The sequence below is a fragment of the Anarrhichthys ocellatus genome, unplaced genomic scaffold (assembly GCF_004355925.1).
Source record: "Anarrhichthys ocellatus isolate YVR2014 unplaced genomic scaffold, GSC_Weel_1.0 scaffold42, whole genome shotgun sequence".
Taxonomy (NCBI): Eukaryota; Metazoa; Chordata; class Actinopteri; order Perciformes; family Anarhichadidae; genus Anarrhichthys; species Anarrhichthys ocellatus.
In genome coordinates this window covers 1,771,622-1,790,068 of record NW_022280072.1, presented here as the reverse complement: position 1 = coordinate 1,790,068, position 18,447 = coordinate 1,771,622, and the positions used below count along the sequence as shown (strand labels likewise).

The window sequence follows — 18,447 nt, the reverse complement described above, 5'->3', positions numbered from 1 at the left end:
GAGAGAGAGAGAGAGAGAGAGAGAGAGAGAGAGAGAGAGAGAGAGAGAGCGAGAGGGCGTCTGGTGTACAATGAAAAATGAACGCTCTGGTCCCATAAACACCTGCAGGAGTTTAAGGATGCAATACGAAGACAGAATGGATAAAAAATGAATGACAATGAAAGACAGAAGGAAATAAAGATGAGTTTGTCACGCTTCACAGCTCTCTCACGACGACACATTTCATCCTACAGAGCAGCCCAATACTTCCTCCCCTGTGTGGGAACGTAGAGCTGAGGTCAGCACCTCTCTTCACTGTGCTCATGAGTGGGATAAAAATTTACTGGTACTCAACTGTCATGGGACAATGTGCTTATCCATTAAGAAAAAAAAAACCCACATTGTATTAATGTTCCACCACAGTGTCTTTAAATTTCATATGTTTAGCATTAAAAAGGTAGAGAACAGATATAAAGGCACGTAACCGTAAACAGCTCTTTGACAGGAGTGGATGAGGACCGGATGATGTCGAGCTACTGCCGCCGCAGCCACTTCAGTTCCACGGTGCGCCTGGGTGCTCATGGGAAATGTGGTTCTTTGGGTTGCAGTTAGTTCTCACCTCCTCACACATCTGCTACCTTTATGGTGTGTGTGTGTGTGTGTGTGTGTGTGTGAAATAGAAAGTTGTGTCAAAGTGTGAGTGTTCAGACGTGTCCGGTGACCGCCGTCACCCTGATGGTCCCGACACTGATGTCCTTGTTTCCCTTCATAAGCTGCTGCAGGCTGGGCAGAGAGGCCACGCCCCCTCCCTGCATGGCAGGGAACTGCAGCTCCGTCTGCAGCGACTTCCGCCGCTTCACCGAGCGCCTCTCCTTACGCGACTTGGCGGGATGCTGCTGCAGGGAGAAAGGCAGGCGAAGTCCATTGCACAGACCAGAGGAGGGGAGGACGGGGGAGGGAGAGGGGAGGACGGGGGAGGGAGGGGGGAGGCGGCTCGTGTAGGACTCCTCGGAGTGTGTGGACGAGCTGCAGCTGCTGGTCTCTGAGGGGAACTCTTTGGAGGTGCAAGTGGGCAGCGATGACACCTCTGTGGAGGGAGGAGGGGGAGGCGCCGGGAGAGAAGGAGCGGGTGGCGGTAGTGGAGTTGGGGGAGTTGGGGGAGGAGGGGGAGGTGGCGCAGGGAGGCAGGGCTGGAAGTCGTTGCAGTTTGGACCCCCGTTTGTGAGCGGAGCCGAGGGATCGGCCAGATTCAGAATCTCAACTTTGTCCAACGACTTTGACTTGTAGCGCTTTTTCTACAAGAACACAAAGACAGGAGGAGCGAATGATGAAAACAAAACACATTCAGGGAACGCAAAGAAGCATCCAATAGTGCAACGGCGTATTAACCACTTTTGTGCTCGACACTACGGTCGCATAAGGGTGGGGAAGTTTCACAGGAGTGATGGAATCTGGGATTTGGAGGAAACTAGTCAGAGGGTTCCCACGCTCTCTAGAGAGATCGTTCCTCTCTGTGGATGTCTGATGTAAAAGACGTGTAGTCTTTGAACTCATCTATAAAATCATCTCCTACGGGCTTAGAAATTGATCATAGAATAAAATAAGATAATAAGAACTACCACAGTTACATTTAATATATAGGGTAATGTAACATATTATTCAGACTTTTGACCACTTAAGTTGTAAACGCATCCAATCTGCATGTACTACTATGCAGGAGTAACATAACAGAACCAAAATACTCTGGTCCATAAACTACCATTTGACCATTAATACAGTCTTAAACAGAAGGTAATATCTGTTTTGGGAAGCCCTACAATATAGAATATTACTAGTACTAGACTAGTGATATTGAAATCAATCTTCAGGAAATTTGACTTTTTCTCTAATTTTCCATGACAGGAAAATTGGTCGACTTCCAGGACATATAGGAACCCTGAAATATTATAAGACGTTTTCCTGATCTAAATAAAGTCTCTATACTGATCAGTGCTGTGTTACGATACAAGTCCACAATAAACCACGCTTAAATCACCTCATCAAATGTCTTAACTGGAGAGGAGGCGTTGTGACGCGTTTTAATTTTGAAGGACTTGCAATGCCCACAGTGTCTGCAGAGAAGTGGTTAACAGGCCTTTGGAGTGGGCTGAATCTTAACACTGTTCAGCTGCTCCCTTATCTTGGCTACTCCACAGAGAATCATCGACTGACGAAGAAGCCATTCTCTGCTCTAGCACACTTATAGTACAGACTGACTGACACTAGAAAAAACAACAACAACAACAACAACAAAGAAACACACAGAGAGCACTTGAAAAGTAAGGCGGCCGACACGGCCCACAGCAGCAGTTGGAAACAGACACTGTACCTTTTTCTCTGGAGAAAACCTTAGAGGTTCTACAATGTACAAGTCATCGGGACCTACTGGGGAGGGCAGAGAGGGGCCAGGTTAATGATGGAATGGCAAATAGGAATACATACATGTAACAAGCATGAAGTGACCTTGCAAGTAGTTTTATCAAAAGATGCAACGGCAACAAAAAAAACCCATATTATAATCATGGCTTATTGTACACAAGTGATTTGACTAAAACAAACAACTAGGGTGAAGCTAAAATCACAGAAAAAGCATTAATTTATTATCGATTACTACTTGCAAATGTCTACCATGAGCCAGCGAAGCACCATGCTCTATTATTACACTCCTCGTGTCTGCATGTGGCCACAAGCTGGCAATGACAGCCTCTCAGCCTCAAGGGCACGCACACACACACACACACACACACACACACACACACACACACACACACAGGATAATGAACAGCAGGGGGAGTTTTAGGTTTCATTCTTTTACTGCCTGCACCAGCCTCTCCCTGTCGGCTTGTGCTGCTCGCTGCACTGGCAACACCCGGGCATATCTCAGCCACTGAGCAGAGGCAACATGTGTGAGAGGAAACAGCAGAGACTGAATGAGAGCTGGAGAGGGATTGGGATAGGATGTGGAGGTGGGCAGTTGAGCAGTAAAAGCTGCAGCAGCCTGACGCAGCTAGCTTGAAAAAAAAAAAAGAAGCTCTTTTTGCAATCGAGTGCTGCAGGAATGAGTCCCAAATACGTCAGCATATTTGTGCACATCCGGTTCCTCGATCTTAGAAGTCAACGGGTTTGTTGACAGTGTTTGTGGTTGGATGCCTGAAGTAAGGACTGTGGTTAACACGAGAACGAAAACCCTCTGGTGAATGTCGAGGCTCTTTAACAATGCGGTTACTAACAAGTGTCTAAATGAGACGACTGAACGTCCTCACTAGAGCACTAGTCCTCCTTTAGTTTAGTGGTGGTGACGTGAAAGTCATGCAGCCTAATGTTAGCATTTTACTTGATGATTTACGCTTCAAAAATCATTAAAAGGTGGTGTTCATTTGTGAAGATTATCCTGTTAAACAAAACATGTTAACATCTTAAATGTTTGTTTCCCACAGAGCTTATTTCCTGCTCTAATCCAGATTTTTGTCAGGGAACCAGGACGGTGCCAACTTAAAACGACGTCATCCCTGCAGCGCTCAATGAGCTATGACTAGTATCAAGCCTCAAAGCTGCTTTATGCTTCAATGACAAAAGAAGAGGGAGAAACACTAGACAGAAGAACAGAGAGGGCAGGGTGGAGGAGAGACTTAACTATAAAGTGCGTGTACGTGTGTGTGTGTGTTTAGCAGAAGTGGCTCTTACCTTCTGTAGAGGACAAGTGGAACGACTTGGAGCGAACAAGCGGACAGGTCACCCTGCGCTTTAGGCTCATATCGTCATAGGAGGAGAAGCATCTGACGGGGAAAATTAGATTTGGCATTTAAGTCGTTTACGTCGTCAAGCTTCCTACAGTTAGTGGCAGGACAGGAGCGACTGCCTTAAACAAGCAGACAGCACGTGAAGTTACGCAATACGTTCCATTTAAAAAGTGGGTGTAGGGCTTTAAGATGACAGAGATGAGAACAATTATATTATAAATAACTCCAAGCCAAGCCTACAGGCGCAAAATGCCCTATTCATATGTGGTGTGTGTGTGTGTGTGTGTATGACAGAGACTAACCTCTTGGGGCTGGGGTAGTGGTTGCTCTTGGGGAGGGCAGCAGCGGTGGCAGGGGGGGCTGGAGAGGAGCTGCGGCAGCACTGCAGACACAGCAGGAGGCCCAGAGACAGGCACAGAACCAGAGAGACCACCAGGTAGCTCTGACGGTCAGACACCTGCAGAGGAGCAGTTCAACGGGGAGACAGTGAACATGCTGTGCAAGTCTGAAAGTCAGACATTTAACAGATCACAATGTTGTGCACATACAGTACATATAAAATACATTAAGCTTTGCGAGCCGTAGCGAGAGCCTCCGCAGACGTCGCGTGAGCCCCGAGCATGAACGGAGGCGTTCATATTCTATGTGCTGTTTGCTGCATTAATCTCCGAAACGCCAGAGAGCGTACTAACAAAATGAACTGTGAAGAATCAAAAAGACTACGAGTGTAACTCAGACTGAAGGTTTAGCCGGTTAAAAACCATAAACAAAGCTTTAAAGGGATAGTTTGGATTTCTTTAAGTGGGGTTGTATGAAGTATTTATCCATCAGAAAGCTTCCGATGCTGTTGTCAAAACCAGACTCCTTTGACAAAAACAGAAAGCTTGTACCTCTACCTCCATCGGCTGGTTTCTTTGTGTTATTTGGGTGTTCTTTAAATATTAATATACGAGTCACATATTATGTTTGTTTAGCATTTCCCTGTTCAACTCCACAGATGTGCTGTGCAGCACTAGTTCCATGTCGTCTGCTCAATTTCAGTAAGACATCAAACACATCGTTGCTGAGATCATTCCGAGCAGGAAACCTACCACGTTTATTGAGCTCAAACTCTCTAAACGCATACGATAAACAGACCGTGAGCACTACGTGAGTTGTAGACAATACAGCGGTTACAGGTACCTCTCTCTGCAGCTGGCCGACTGTGGCGGTGAGATTGAGCATCAGCCTAGTGACGTTCTCCAGCTGGCTCTGCAGGAACTGGATGGACTCGGTCTGCTTCTGGTCCTGAGAAGCACAAGTTACTCGTACTATCAGACAACTAGTTTACGGTTTACGCTTCGATGACTCTTGCTCTCATGGCCTTCGTGTAAACTGACCTGCTCCTCAGCAATGCGGGAGGTGTTCTGCAGTTTGATGATGGTCTTATTGAACGCTCTCTGCATCTCCTCCATCTGTTTACGGTATCTGAAATGCAAAAATGACAACCTTGTAAGGAACCGTTCAACAGTTTTGAGAGAAGTGCTATGTAGTTATTAGGCTACACTTCAAAAGGCTCCCTGTGTCCTGTGGCTTACCTCTGGCTGAGCTCCTCCAGGTATCTGCCTGACAGACTCATGTTCATCTCCAGGGCTTTGATCCTGTTGTTCAGCCTCATGAAGACGCTCTCCTTCTGGTTGGATCCGTGCACCGCGCCGTTCAACAACATGCCGTTCCCCAGCATCGCCCCGCCGTTATATTCCCCTCCATTCTGCAGCTCTGCATAGAAGTCCGTGGCTGTCCGGTGGACGTTCCCGTTAGTGCTCAACAGGTCCTCGTCCACCGCGTCCTCCACCCGGTGGGGCTCCCCGGTAGGAGCGAGAGAGTCCCCCTGCTCCCCGTGAGTCTGAGAGGCCTGGACACTGTGTCTCTGAGAGTCCCCACCGTCTGCACCTGACTTTACTGTGTCTGTGTGGGTGTCAGTCAGCGGGAGAGCTGTTGGTAGTTCAGTTGGAGGGGGGAGGAGGTCCTCAGGCCTTGATGCAGTGGGAAGAGACTGAACGGGCTGCTCCTTCACGGGGGGAACCACAGCACCGGCAGAGGCCGTCTCAGAAGCTACAGCAAGTGTGGGAGAGCTGCCAGTAAGAGCTTGGGTGGCGCTGCTGCCCTGCTGCGTCTCTGGGACAGTGACAGCTGGGAGGGGTGGGGTGGGGACGGGGTCAATGGCTGCGTCTTTAATGTGAGGGAGCTGCTTCTCCTCCTCGTGGGATGGGGTGGGCGACGCCAGGGAGCCGTGGGCGTCAGAGAAGCTGTGAGGAGGGATAGTGGCTGTTCTGCTTGGCTCTAGGAGGATGTTGAGCTCTGGAGTGTGTGCCTCAGCGGGGATGTGAGCGTTTGGATGCGTGGTGTGCACCTCACCCATGGTTTTTCCCTCACTTAGGCCCTGAACAGGCACCTTGGGCTCTGGAGCCTTTTCTGCGAGGGGGAGGGCTTCCTTGAGAGGTGTGGGAACAGGTGCAGGGATCGGCGGGGGGGTGTATGTGAGGGATGGGGTGTTTGGGTCGGGGTGCGTCTGAGCGCCCAGCTGCCTCCGCCTCAGGCTGCGGAGTCGCTCCTTGGCCAGCCTGGCGGAGCACCAGCGGTGGAGCAGCTCCGGCAGGGTGGCCATGCAAGACAGAGACAGCGAGAAGGAGGAGAAAGGACAGTAGGTCTGGTTCTCCCACTGGTTCCTGTCCGCCTCCTGCCGCGTCGCCTCCTCTTTCTTCTTCTCCTCCTCCTCCTCCTCCTCCTCCTCCTCTCCCTCCTCCTCCATCAGGGTGACGGTAGACTGTCGGGGCTCTTCGTCGTCGTCGTCCTCCTCCTCCTCCTCCTCCACCAGCGTGACAATCTTTCTGTCCTCCTGGGAGTCGGGGGATGAGGGGGAAGGTGTGGAAGAGTCACTGGAGACTGCAGAGTCCTCTTGGGTTGCAGGGTGTTCTGGCTCTGCCGGCTCCAGTCTGGACCAAAGACACACACACACTAATTTAGGAGCATATCAACAGAGACTTTTGTGTTTTTGTGGAGAAGAAAAGTGATGTAAAAAACAATCCCAACTTAGTCGTATTCTAGCTTAACTCATCTTTCTGTGAGGTAGAAACCACTTCACATACATAATGGTTTATCATCGATCATCTTTAATTGGTCTTACATTACGGAGTCCTGAGGTGTGTCAGGCATATCTTCTGCGCTCTCCTTCTTCTCATCCCCCTCTGCTGTTATATTATCTAGCACTTAGAAAAGAAAACACAACAATTAACTTTAATTTAATAACACTTTGATACTATTTAAGAGTGCACAGAAATCCCCAAACCCCCCCCCCCCAATCCAATGTGGCTGAAGGAGGCAAACAGTAGAACAGAAACACTTTTTCTGCTTCTCAGTCTGGCTGGCAAGCGCATGTTTGGGAGAGCCATAAATACTGTGAACCGGTCGAGTCCAGTTTGAACTGGATCAGCTCTTCCCTGCTTACTCTATGGGTCTAAGTGGAAATCACAACTGGAACTGGATGGAGTTACATCCTATGAGAAAAAAGTCAAATGCTGACTTTGTGGACTTCCATTTCAATAGAGTGCTTCATTTTTGTGGCAGCTCATAAAAAGCCAGTTTTCCCTTTAACTCGATGCCCCAGGGGAAAAGCTGAGAGACGGAGTGATTTTGAGGCAGCTTTCTGTGGGGTAAGCAGGCCAAGGAGCAAGCCTGGCGTCATAGCCTCCCCCCCTCAGTCTTAATTCATCTACGCTCCTCTCTGCCAACAAGTCAAACACAGAAATCCAAAGTTCTGCAGAGATGTCCCGCCCACAGCCAAATAAACATCTTGGCTCTCCACGCTCAACATACACATGGACATTCAAAGCAACGCATATGCTCGCACTGTAGAGAAGGGAATAAAGTGACCCAGATTTAGAGGCAGTTAATTTAAACAATATGTGGGGAGACGAGACCGGCCGGCGGTTAGAGGCAGAGAGAGGGAGAGAAGGGGAGGCTGAACAGAGTGAAAATGAGCAGAGCGCAAGAAAAGAGGAAAATGCCGTTTCTAAAACAGTCTCTGTGGCGTAAAATGTGAAAAACACCAACTAGTGTTCTGTAATATTGCCAAAATAAAGTATTTATATAGTTGAATGAATCTTTTCTTATGGCCATCAATTCTGCGTGGAACCTTTTGATCTGTTGTTTTTGGGAGCTCAATGTTTATTTGCTAAATATGTTTCCATCCGCTATATTTGCATGTTTCGATGTTGACATGTTTGTTTCCATTTCAATGACTAGGTTTTCAGCTGTGATAAGGTTGCTCATAGAGAATGAAAGCAAGTGCACGTCAGGGCCTTTTGTTACTGATAAAAGAATATGTACAGACGTAATAATGACGAGCCTTTCATCTCTTAAGATATAAATAAGCCGGTTACTGTGTGTCAAGCGTCTCTGAAATCTACACTTTTGAGAAGGCTTGCAGCCTTTGACAGTTTGACTTCGTCCATAAGAGAAATATAAAATACATTGTTCACTTAACTCAGCGTGTGGAAATTTCTGCTGCAAACTATGCATAAATTTCAGATTTCCAAGGATATATTATAATATCATAATCAGTACTATTAACATGGTGCAGAATCCAACAAACACAGACCACAGTGGTTTTATTTATGTCTTCCCACTTTAGAACAGGATTTAGATGGAACTTCAGAGAAGTGGCCACAGAGGGAGTTGTGGAAATGAAAGGTGAAGCAGAATGGGAAAAAAAGCAACAGGAAGGCCTTAGTGGATTAAATAAGATGAGCTAAAATGAGATGGAACTTTATTAATCCCACAACAGAGTAAAGATATGAGCACATATGAGGGATGAGTACCTCCTGTTAACGTTCCACCCTCCAGCTCTGGTTTGCCGCCCAGCACATTTGCAGCAATGTTGTTTACCATGTTTAGGATGGCATCTGAAAGAAAACACACACACACACACACACACACACACACACACACACACACACACACACACACACACACACACACACACACACACACACACGTTATGTTGAAAGGCATGAGGTTCCTGGTAAATACGTCGACAGGCAGCACCACGTGGACCAACACGTGTTGAGGAAGCGTTCCCTGCTCGGCCTTTTCAAAGTAAAAGTCTAGAAAAAAAGTCCCTACTTCTAGCCCTTTAAAATCATATTTAGCAATGTGTTACGATGTTACAGGATAGTTGTGATGTTTAGAAGTGTGTTTGTGAGGTTCTTCTCCACAGTCAGTGTTCTACTACAGTAGAGGAGTTTCGATCGATTAGTTAGTTTTATTTTGTGACTTTGGGCTTTTAAAGGGCCACACAACAACACAAACTAACCGAGGAGGCAGCGTGCTCGCACCTTCTTTTGTAGGAGTCTAACATACGTCCTCAGCAGAACATTACTTTGCTCCCGTACTGGTTCTCCTGTCTGTTTCTATAAACTCATCTGCTGTAGTAGAACCCTGACTGTAGAGGAGAACCTCAAAACATCCAAACTACTGTTGTAGCTTATTTGCTGTGAATGAGTCTTTGCTAATCTATACGTGTGTATGCATGTTGTGTGTGTGTGTGTGTACATACTGGTTGCTGAGCCAAGCAGGTTTTTAGAGGCCTTGTCCTCTGATGGTTGGTAGCCAGGTGGATAATCTGGAGAAGAAGACATACTGCAGGTTATATCTAGCAAAATACACACAATACAAATAAATAACATTCAACTGTAAATTAACATTTTTGTGCTTTTATGGAATTTTTTAAAAGATCACAAGAAGTCGACGAAGGGAACTCAGCCAGCTGATATAGTTAACTTCAGCACAAGGTACTTGGTGACTGAGTTGGTGAGTAAGAATGTAATTTGACTCTTCTCTCAGGGTCCTTTGTAGTCCAGTCATTTGCAGAGCATGCATTGTTCTACCAGGGGAGGCAGCTAAATGTAGTTTCATGTTAGTAAGTGCATTGATCCATTTCTGGGAGTAAAATGGTAAATATGCAACCGGTCTCGACAAAGAAGATGAACAAGATATCCTTTAAAAACGTCCCATTAAAAGACGTAACGGGTCACCATCATACCATAGTCTTCATCCAAGTACTCCAGTCTCTCTGAAGGGTACTGGGAATCCGCTATCTCCTCGTACTCCTCCACCATGCTGGTACCAAACACCCTACAAAGAAACACACGTACGTACTGCGTTACACAGACAAACCTATACACGGAAAAGGTTAAGGGTGAATGTTTCTTGGGAAAGGCAGCTGTTTAAAATCACGCTGCTCAGATCAGATCTGGAGACAAATGTTATCTCAAGTAACTTTACCCTTTTAAAGCCCCTTTGAACCCCAAGTGCAGTTCCTTGAGAACAAGCCCCCCGATGACATGTAGGTACATGTTCCTCTGGCTGTTTGTGAGATTAAGTGTGAGCACAGTGCAAGAGACGGCTTGAACTTTGGAGCAAATCTTACATGTGAACGGGGCAAACACGTCGACGAGTAACATGCAGCCAGCTCAATAATCTGATACTGAAAATACATCATAGTTCCAAGATTTAACTTTGTATGATTTAAAGGAATTATATTAGAATAAATATAATATTCATGATTATTTTTTAATTAGTGTATAACCTGAAACTAAAGCTTTGTTCACACTACGACCAGCTGCATCCTGGCCGAGTCGCTGTTGAAGTTTTACTCGAACGCTCGTTGACGTAGTTATGTCGCTAAATAAAACTGGGAAGTAGCTAACAGCAAGAATATGTTTTAATTCCATTTTTTTATACAGAGCGGAACAGGAACTGTGGGGAGAGAGAGAAGGGGACCCGAAATAGTGAAACACAAACAAGCGATTGTTGACGATTTCGCCGCGTCATTAGAGCGCTGAAGGAAATTGAGGCCATTGAAAGTGACTTGCAGCTTTGTCACTCGTAGTGTGAATACAGCATAATAATCTTTGTGTTTTCATGAGCTTAGATCAAGTCCTTTATATCTTCCACAGAGCCATCTGAGTTTCTACGGTAGCCCAGAATGGACAAACCAAACACTGGCTCTAGAGAGACTTAACGTTTTCACGTTGAAGAGACAAAGAAATGTATTCAGCTGGTTGTCTGCAACCTCACCACTGGATGCCACTAAACCCCACACGCTGGTCCTTTAATGCCGATTTAGAGTCAGGACATCAGGAAGAAAAGGCAGAGGGACAGAAAGGAAATTGGGAAGAGCCATTTACTGTCTTACCTGATGAGACTGAGTGGACAGAAGTGTTCTGATCCAAAGTGTGAGAGGAGTTCAACCTGCAGGGAAAATGGATAAAGTGATAAATTAAAATGATCATTCACATACCAATGCCAATAACGCATGAATTAATATGAGTGCCCGCTCTATTCACCCATAATCCACCAAATACAAGGATTGCCAAGCGGTGACGATGTGGTTTATGTGCATGTTTTACTTGTTTAAGATCTTTCGCATGCATTAAAGACGATGCTCTGCCAAAGCACACCCACTATAGTGTTCGACCATTACAAAGAGTGCGTTTCACAGCACGTCACAACCTCCGACGGAGAGAGAAGAGTGCTGACCTTTATGTACTTGATGAACATCTGATGCGATAGGAAGACAGGCGAAGGACAGAAGGAGAGAGAAAGAAAACAAAGAAAGAGAATCAGTGAAGACTGATTCAAGCTACAAAGCAAGTCCAGCATTTTGGTTACAGTCCGGCTCTCTGATGAGACAAACACACTGCCGGTACTCTGCTGGATCTTTGTTCTGAAACAGGGACGGGACTAGAAAGAGGGTTTCTAACAAGCAATTAGAGAGAATCACAAGCAAGACAGAGGGACAGACGGACAAGCAGATGTAAAACATGACGATGGGACATTTCCAGCTGCTTAGATCAGTGAAACCAAAGCAGATAATCCTGAAACATTTCAGACAAAACTCAGATAATATACTAAAATAATTTCATAACGGAGCACATGAATCACAGGAAGCACCCGCACATCACACCCACACTGGCCACATAAAGAGGATAATCATCGGAGCATTAATCAACTGTTTAACAAGTCTGCAGAGTGAATACTTAGTGAGCAACACTGTGGGTAGAAGTGTGAGGGGAGAGACAGCTCAGAAAAGCACAGTCACTAGCATTGGGTGACACTGTCAATGTAGAGATGGTTTAAAAGTCTTAAGTTTAAATTAATCTTAGCAAGAACGTCTGCAAGTACAGAAGCCCTGAGAGGAAAGAGAGGAAAAACCATCTGGTGATCCATTTTCTCAGTCTGATCTAAATTGTTTTAACTCCCGTGTGTGAAAAGAATAGTTTTGCCAGTTACTCTTTCTACGTTACCCTTTCATTCATTTGTGAAAAAAGGTGGGGAAAAAGGTTTTGTTATTTGTTAATGTAATACTCATTTTGGCCACAGGAGGCTAAAGTGCACCAAAGGCTCTGTAGAAGAAGTGGACCAAGTCGTTGTGACGTCACTCATCGCTTTGTGGTGTGCGGTTTTGAAGCTTCAAGTTTGGCATTTTGGCTATCGCCATCTTGGTTTTCTGCCACCAGTGAATGGAAGTGACCGTATTTGGATTGTGGAGGACTGACGTAGAGACGCCATATACAGCTCTGGCACCATCTTCCGAAAGCAAAGCCTGCTTTATGGTCTGTTTGACTCTAAATGGACCAAGATTTAATAACTAGAGATTTTGCCCATAAACTCATGTTTACTGAGGTAATAAATCAAGAGAGAAGTAGAGTCACTTTCTCATAGACTTCTATACAACCAGAGGATTTAGATAACCTGATAACACACAATATAAAGATATATGTAAATACCTTGTGTTTGGAGTGCATGGCGAAATTAAAATTCAACTGGCCCCTACTTCACAGATGAATAAAAACCTAACTTAGAAAAATGTCCCTGTTCTTAAGTCACAAACACAGGAGAGAAAACAATTAAGATCAGACTTTAAAAAAGGGATCTTGAGTTTTTTGTTTGCCTCTCGGGGCTTCCGTATGTTCATGTAAGTGACTTTAGCATAAGACAAACAATTGTAATCCTTTAACGTCACACCCCAATGATTTCATTTCCAGACTGTATGCAACATTTGTCAGATTTTGGACCAACTTGAGCCGACAGGTTGTGACACCCAAATCTCAAATACAAACCAACCCGATGGTAATAAGTATCTACCCTTCAGCTCTTACAAGAGAAACTCTGTCATGGACACACGGAGTCACATTTCTTCATCCAGTGAAGGGAGGAGGTTGGAGGCAGCGCTGATGGCTAACTTACCATGAAGTCATAAGAGAGTCCCCTGAGCTTTAAATACAGCTTTAACCCACGGATATGAAGCATGTGTCCGTGTGTGCTGTGTATTCATCAACTAGGAGCTGCAATATATTATACAATACTACCGAGGATGAATAAATCCATTGTTTTGTCGCTCTTCTCCTCGAGACATAAATGTACTGTTACAGCAGGAGGAAGAGGAAAAGTAAGTACCTTCACATATTTAGCATAAAGCTGCTCATCCAGTGGGAAGCTCTGGACTATGCGCTCATCACGGCCATGAAAAGTACCGAGCTTCACCCACTTGTTGGTCGGATATCTGCAGACAGAGGAAGAGAAAAGCAAGAGGAGCATTTTTTTAGGGGCTACAGTTTACTTCAACACACAATTCGACATGTTCTCAAAGGCTCTGTGTAAATGCCACAGTGCTCCGTGTGACTGGAGGTCTGTCTCTAAATGCCAGAGGGTGGAATGTATGAGATGTGGTGCGAGATCAGGCTGGAAATAAATCCCGACGGTGAAATCCAGGACTCGGACATCACCAGCTCTAGAAGCTTGAAAGCTAGAGCTGATAATACAGATGAAGAAGACGATGTGAACCAGTCCTGTGAACCAGTCCTGTGAACCAGTCATGTGAACCAGTCATGTGAACCAGTCATGTGAACCAGTCCTGGTGGTTTAATATGATGCTGTTTGAGGAGGAGCCAGTTAGCTTTATGATCGCCCACAATCAGTAACTCCTTTCATCGATACTCTTCTGTCACCACACAATAAGCTGCTTGACATCCTCTCGGATCTATTCTTCGTATATGTTTGTAATCCATCTACAATGTCTTTACTTTCAGTTCATTAAGTTGGTTATTGTGTACAGATGCATCTATTGCATGTTTTGTCAAAAAATTTCTTGTGGATGTACAATCGGTGTTGAAGGTAAATGTTGTCAATTGAGGCAATAAATTCCTCAGTGCGTGCTTTATTGACCGAGAAAGCAGAGTTCTCCTGCCAGCGGAGCAGTGCCTACATGTCCCAGGATGCATTGCGCACGAGCGTCTGATGCCGGGAGGGTCCCCGACGGTCTCGTCCTCTGCACAGCTAATGCAGCCTCGGCCTCGCTTCGCTGCACTTCTGAGGCCGATTACTCTGATATGGCTGAATAACTGAGTCAGCTGAAATACTGTAAAATGCCTCCGCATATATATTTTGGGACGCCATTTTTTCTGTCCGTAACATAGCTAGTTTGCAATACAAGCGATGAAAACAAGGAAGTTCTGTTTTTGTTTTATTTACAACAGGCTTAGACAGTCATCTAGAGCCCGCCTACTACAGATCCAAGCTGAAATGGCTTCCTGTAGCTCCTCCCTTCACCCAACTACTTCCCTGTCACACTAAATGACGGCGCTGGATGCAGAAAGAACTACAGATTTAGCAGCTGTGAACTCAGATTTCTGGGTCAACATAGCAGGCAGTGAGGAATTTATTGCTTCAATGGACTACATTTACCATCAACACTGATTGGATATCCACGTCCTTCTGTGATTTATGATATTGAGCTTTACAAATGACTTGAATCACAGGTGCTGAGCTGCTGTTTTCTTCAACTGTTCTTCAATAAACCAGGCCATTACATGCAGAAATTCTTCCTCCCTATTTACTCAATTGTTAATCAAACGCAGGAGAATAAATTAGACTGGATGCCTGTGCTTCCTGCTGCAAAGCCCAACACATTCTGTTCGTCACACACCCACCACATGCCTCTGAGAACACATCAGTGCATTTTAACACTTGTTGAAGCTGAACCGTGTGACTTTACCTGTCGCTGATGGAAACCAAAAAGTCTTTAGGTGTCGATGAGAAGAGCTCAAAGTTAGCGATGTCCAGCTGCTTGACTTGAATGGGCTCACAGAGCTCTATCACAAACCTGGATGGAGGCGAGTAGAGAACGCTTGTGAAAAGACGACACTTGCGGCTCTAACGTCAGTGTACCAGTAGTGCGTGTTGGCTCACTCACCAGATTTTGTTGCTGCAAGGATTCAGCATGTAAAGGTCCATATTCTCCATGAGAATAGCTGAAGTGCTCTGAATACGAGACGGAAGAATGAGAGAGAGAGAGAGAATTAGCAGCATCAGCATCACACGTTTTAGATTTCAGTGCTCATAAGACTACATAACATCTGTCCCAGGTGAAGCTTTATGTCTTAACTTAAAGGGAAACTTTGTTTTCATCCACCCTCTGATAAAAGACGGCGGTCGGACAGTCTGCATCCTTAGCTGTGTGTCGGTGTCTAACCTTGGCCTCGTTGTTGGAAGAGAGTATCTTGGCTCCACACTCCACGGAGGCGTAGTTATTCTTGAAGTTTTTCTGGACCTTCTTCACCGGATGGGGGCTGCCGCTGGTTGAGGTATGAAGAGACTGACCTGGACACAGGGAGCGATACATTTTAGGCCCATTACAGACGCTGGAGAAAAAAACAAACAAAAGAGTGTCGCCTGAGAGGAACAAGTAGAGAGGTTACGCAACTACACATGAGCACACGCTCCGCTGACCACTGCACATGGCGTGCAGAAAAGAGAGAGGGAGACGGTGAGAGAGATTGACGGGAATAGAACACAGGGAAGGAAGCTAAAGAGAGACGACAGAGGAAGACAATGTAAAAATGCAATAAGCTATAAGCAATAAGATGTAGATTAACACTGACATGTGAAGGCCTCCCTTTGTCTACAGAGGCCTCTCCAGGGCCCGTGTCACAGAGTGAGATCAACATCATCATCTACCGCTGAGTTTTCCAGCTGGCCGTGGAGCAAAGCCTCTGGACTCAAAGCACTTAGCTGCTGATGTGACGTTTCCCTTTTCCATTTGTGTGCGTGCATCTAAATGTGTGTTTTAATAATGTATGCACTCACTCTTCTCCTTCTCCACCTCCATGACTTGTTTTTTCCACTCGTCGAAGGTGGGGATGTCTTCTTTGATGGGAACTGAGGGATCAGTCTCTCTGGCAGTACTGCCTTGCCCTGCCTGAAACACACAGACGGGTGAATCACACACACACACGCACACGCACACACGCCGGCCCATAATGAAAGTTCAACTGTATCTATATCCGACTACAATCACCTAATGCCCTGAATATGCTGATATCTTAACACAGAAAAAGTACAGCCCATTGTAAAGTAATCCAATATTGCTAAATAGGATTATTTGTGTCCTGGCATCAGTGAGCCACTACATGAATTTGCATGCTATGACCACCAGCATCCAACACACATGCATCGTAGTCAGCTAGCCTCTAGTCACTAAGGCTTTGAGATGCACTGAGCTGTGAATAATATTGTGATGGATTATATAAGCACCCTTTTGGACCTCGCAAGCCAGTCTGAGCCTAAAAATCCACCAACTTAGACGGCCTATTATGTAAACACCGTTATTCAGGAGTCACACATATAGATCAGAGGCCAGATGCACGAAAACACAACACGCTCAATCCCCCCTGAAAATGATTAAGTTCCACCGGATACACTCGTCTTTCATTATCCTTCAACCGTGAACAAAAGCAACCGAAAGCAGCACGTCAACTCAGCGTTTGTTGCTTGGAACATTCAAAAGCTGCCCTTTGCTCAAACAGCTGTTCACGCTGAATATTTATAGCTTTCATGGAAATCCAGACAGCAGTTGTGAGGAGAAGTGTCACTGAAAGGACTGACCCCGCAAAATGACAAACAGCACCGTCAGGCCACCCAGCACACTTCAGTGGGGTGTGAGCTGCAACACTGAGAACTGCAACACTGTAATACTTTCTACGACACATCTATAATGCATTATAAACACTTATGATTATTATATTCTGCTTATAGCATTGTGTAGTCATAGTTATAAACACTCATAAAATATTCATAATGCTTCATAACAAGAAACATTTTAGAATGACTTATACGGTCAAGTTTCATAATGCATTATAATCACTGTTATGTATTATAATGCATTTACAAGTTAGTCTAAGAGGTAATTGTTTGCTTTAAGTAAAGTAAAAATTAAGTTTGCAACATTTTGTGTTCTTGCACATTATAAATAATTATAGAAAGATTTAAAATGATATTACTCTTTGCTGATGATTATTGTTATATATTTATGAGTGCTTATAACTGACTATTCAGTGCTGTAAGCAGATAAAACCACATTATAAGTATGTTCATAATGCATTATAGACATGGGTATCACAGAAGGTCTTTGAGAATAGTGTAATAATAATATTAAGTATATTTTAGCAGGATGGCTATTGTGTCACATGAAGCGAGCATGTTGACTGTGTCTCGTTCAACAGAAAGACGGACGGCTGTCATTTTTTAAATGTTCCATCCCGATACCTTCAGCACTATAATGCTCAAAACGGCACTGAAGCTGCTGACCTGCTTCTCTTGGTGGTTCTGAGAAATGTTGCCCTCCTGGTCCAAATCAGACAGCTCATCCTCCAGCTCCTGCTGCCGCTGTTCCTGGTCCACGTGGCCTGGAGTAGACTGGACCTCTGCTTCAGGACCAGAACTCTGGCTCTGGTCCGACCGCTGGTCCTCTATGCCGGCGTCATCCACACTATAGCACAGACACAGGGCCAATGAGGGGGAGAGGGAGGGAAGAGATGGTGATGGAGAGAGGAGGAATAAGGATAAAGAGGGGTTGAGAACACAAGGAAGCACTCTGCAAAACATTTTTAAAAATCCATTTATAATCCATTTATTTGACAGAATTGACCTTGGTTGTGAGCAGGCAGAACGATGGAAACAGGGGAAGAAAAAAAAAAAAAAAAAAAAAAAAAAAAAAAAAAAAAAAAAAAAAAAAGCAGAAGTGGAGAGCAAGGCCAGCGGTCGACGGTTGCGCACAGCAGAGAGGTGTAGCTTGTACCGTGATTACCTGTCTCTGTGCTTTGATTGGCTTCCGGGGGGGTTTAGAAAAACTCACCTGAAGAGAGGCCTGCCAAAAGGGGAGTTTTCACAGGTTGCCAGTTCGGGGGGAATGACTCCGCACTGTGCACCAGAGTGCTCAGCAAAGACAAATTTGTCTACTGGGAGTTCATCTCCTGCACTGGCAACCCTCACCGCACTGAGGGAAAGAAAGGACATGGCGTTTACCACACGTCCTCGCACTGGGGAGGAAGGAGAGAGAGGAGGAAGGGGAGGAGACGAGGGAGAGAGGAGAGCTAGAGGGAGAGAGCAGAGAAAAGAAATGGATGGACAAAAGGGGGGGTGGAGAGGTCGCTCGCTGGTGGGGAGGCGGATGAGTCTTTAAATGTCCCGATGTTGCTTTGAGGAAGGAGGCGAATGCCAAAGTTGCCTCTGGATGGAAATAATCTTCTTGAAGGTTCAACCCCGGAGATATTCAGACTAATCTTGGGTCAAAGTTCCACGTCACCAC

At 45.4% G+C, this 18,447-nt stretch overlaps 1 protein-coding gene across 5 annotated transcripts in view; it reads right to left on the bottom strand.

The window, feature by feature from the left end:
* Positions 1 to 16: 16 nt before the first annotated feature.
* The window catches only part of suco (SUN domain containing ossification factor), a 39,642-nt gene continuing 21,211 nt past the window's right edge, over positions 17 to 18,447 (bottom strand). The window contains exons 5-24 of one of the 5 annotated variants that reach the window (XM_031868239.1): positions 17,995 to 18,135; positions 17,448 to 17,628; positions 15,948 to 16,059; positions 15,334 to 15,461; positions 15,055 to 15,122; positions 14,857 to 14,964; positions 13,260 to 13,365; positions 11,340 to 11,360; positions 10,996 to 11,051; positions 9,841 to 9,932; positions 9,355 to 9,420; positions 8,618 to 8,701; positions 6,925 to 7,006; positions 5,336 to 6,733; positions 5,138 to 5,225; positions 4,941 to 5,045; positions 4,061 to 4,215; positions 3,703 to 3,794; positions 2,348 to 2,403; positions 17 to 1,274 (exon numbers count right to left, since the gene is read on the bottom strand). In XM_031868239.1, coding sequence (XP_031724099.1) covers positions 684 to 1,274; positions 2,348 to 2,403; positions 3,703 to 3,794; positions 4,061 to 4,215; positions 4,941 to 5,045; positions 5,138 to 5,225; positions 5,336 to 6,733; positions 6,925 to 7,006; positions 8,618 to 8,701; positions 9,355 to 9,420; positions 9,841 to 9,932; positions 10,996 to 11,051; positions 11,340 to 11,360; positions 13,260 to 13,365; positions 14,857 to 14,964; positions 15,055 to 15,122; positions 15,334 to 15,461; positions 15,948 to 16,059; positions 17,448 to 17,628; positions 17,995 to 18,135 — 3,730 coding nt within the window. In that variant the 3' untranslated portion in view covers positions 17 to 683. The remainder of the gene's footprint in view (positions 1,275 to 2,347; positions 2,404 to 3,702; positions 3,795 to 4,060; positions 4,216 to 4,940; positions 5,046 to 5,137; positions 5,226 to 5,335; positions 6,734 to 6,924; positions 7,007 to 8,617; positions 8,702 to 9,354; positions 9,421 to 9,840; positions 9,933 to 10,995; positions 11,052 to 11,339; positions 11,361 to 13,259; positions 13,366 to 14,856; positions 14,965 to 15,054; positions 15,123 to 15,333; positions 15,462 to 15,947; positions 16,060 to 17,447; positions 17,629 to 17,994; positions 18,136 to 18,447) is intronic. The other 4 variants (XM_031868240.1, XM_031868241.1, XM_031868242.1 and 1 more) reach the window with 4 other exon arrangements.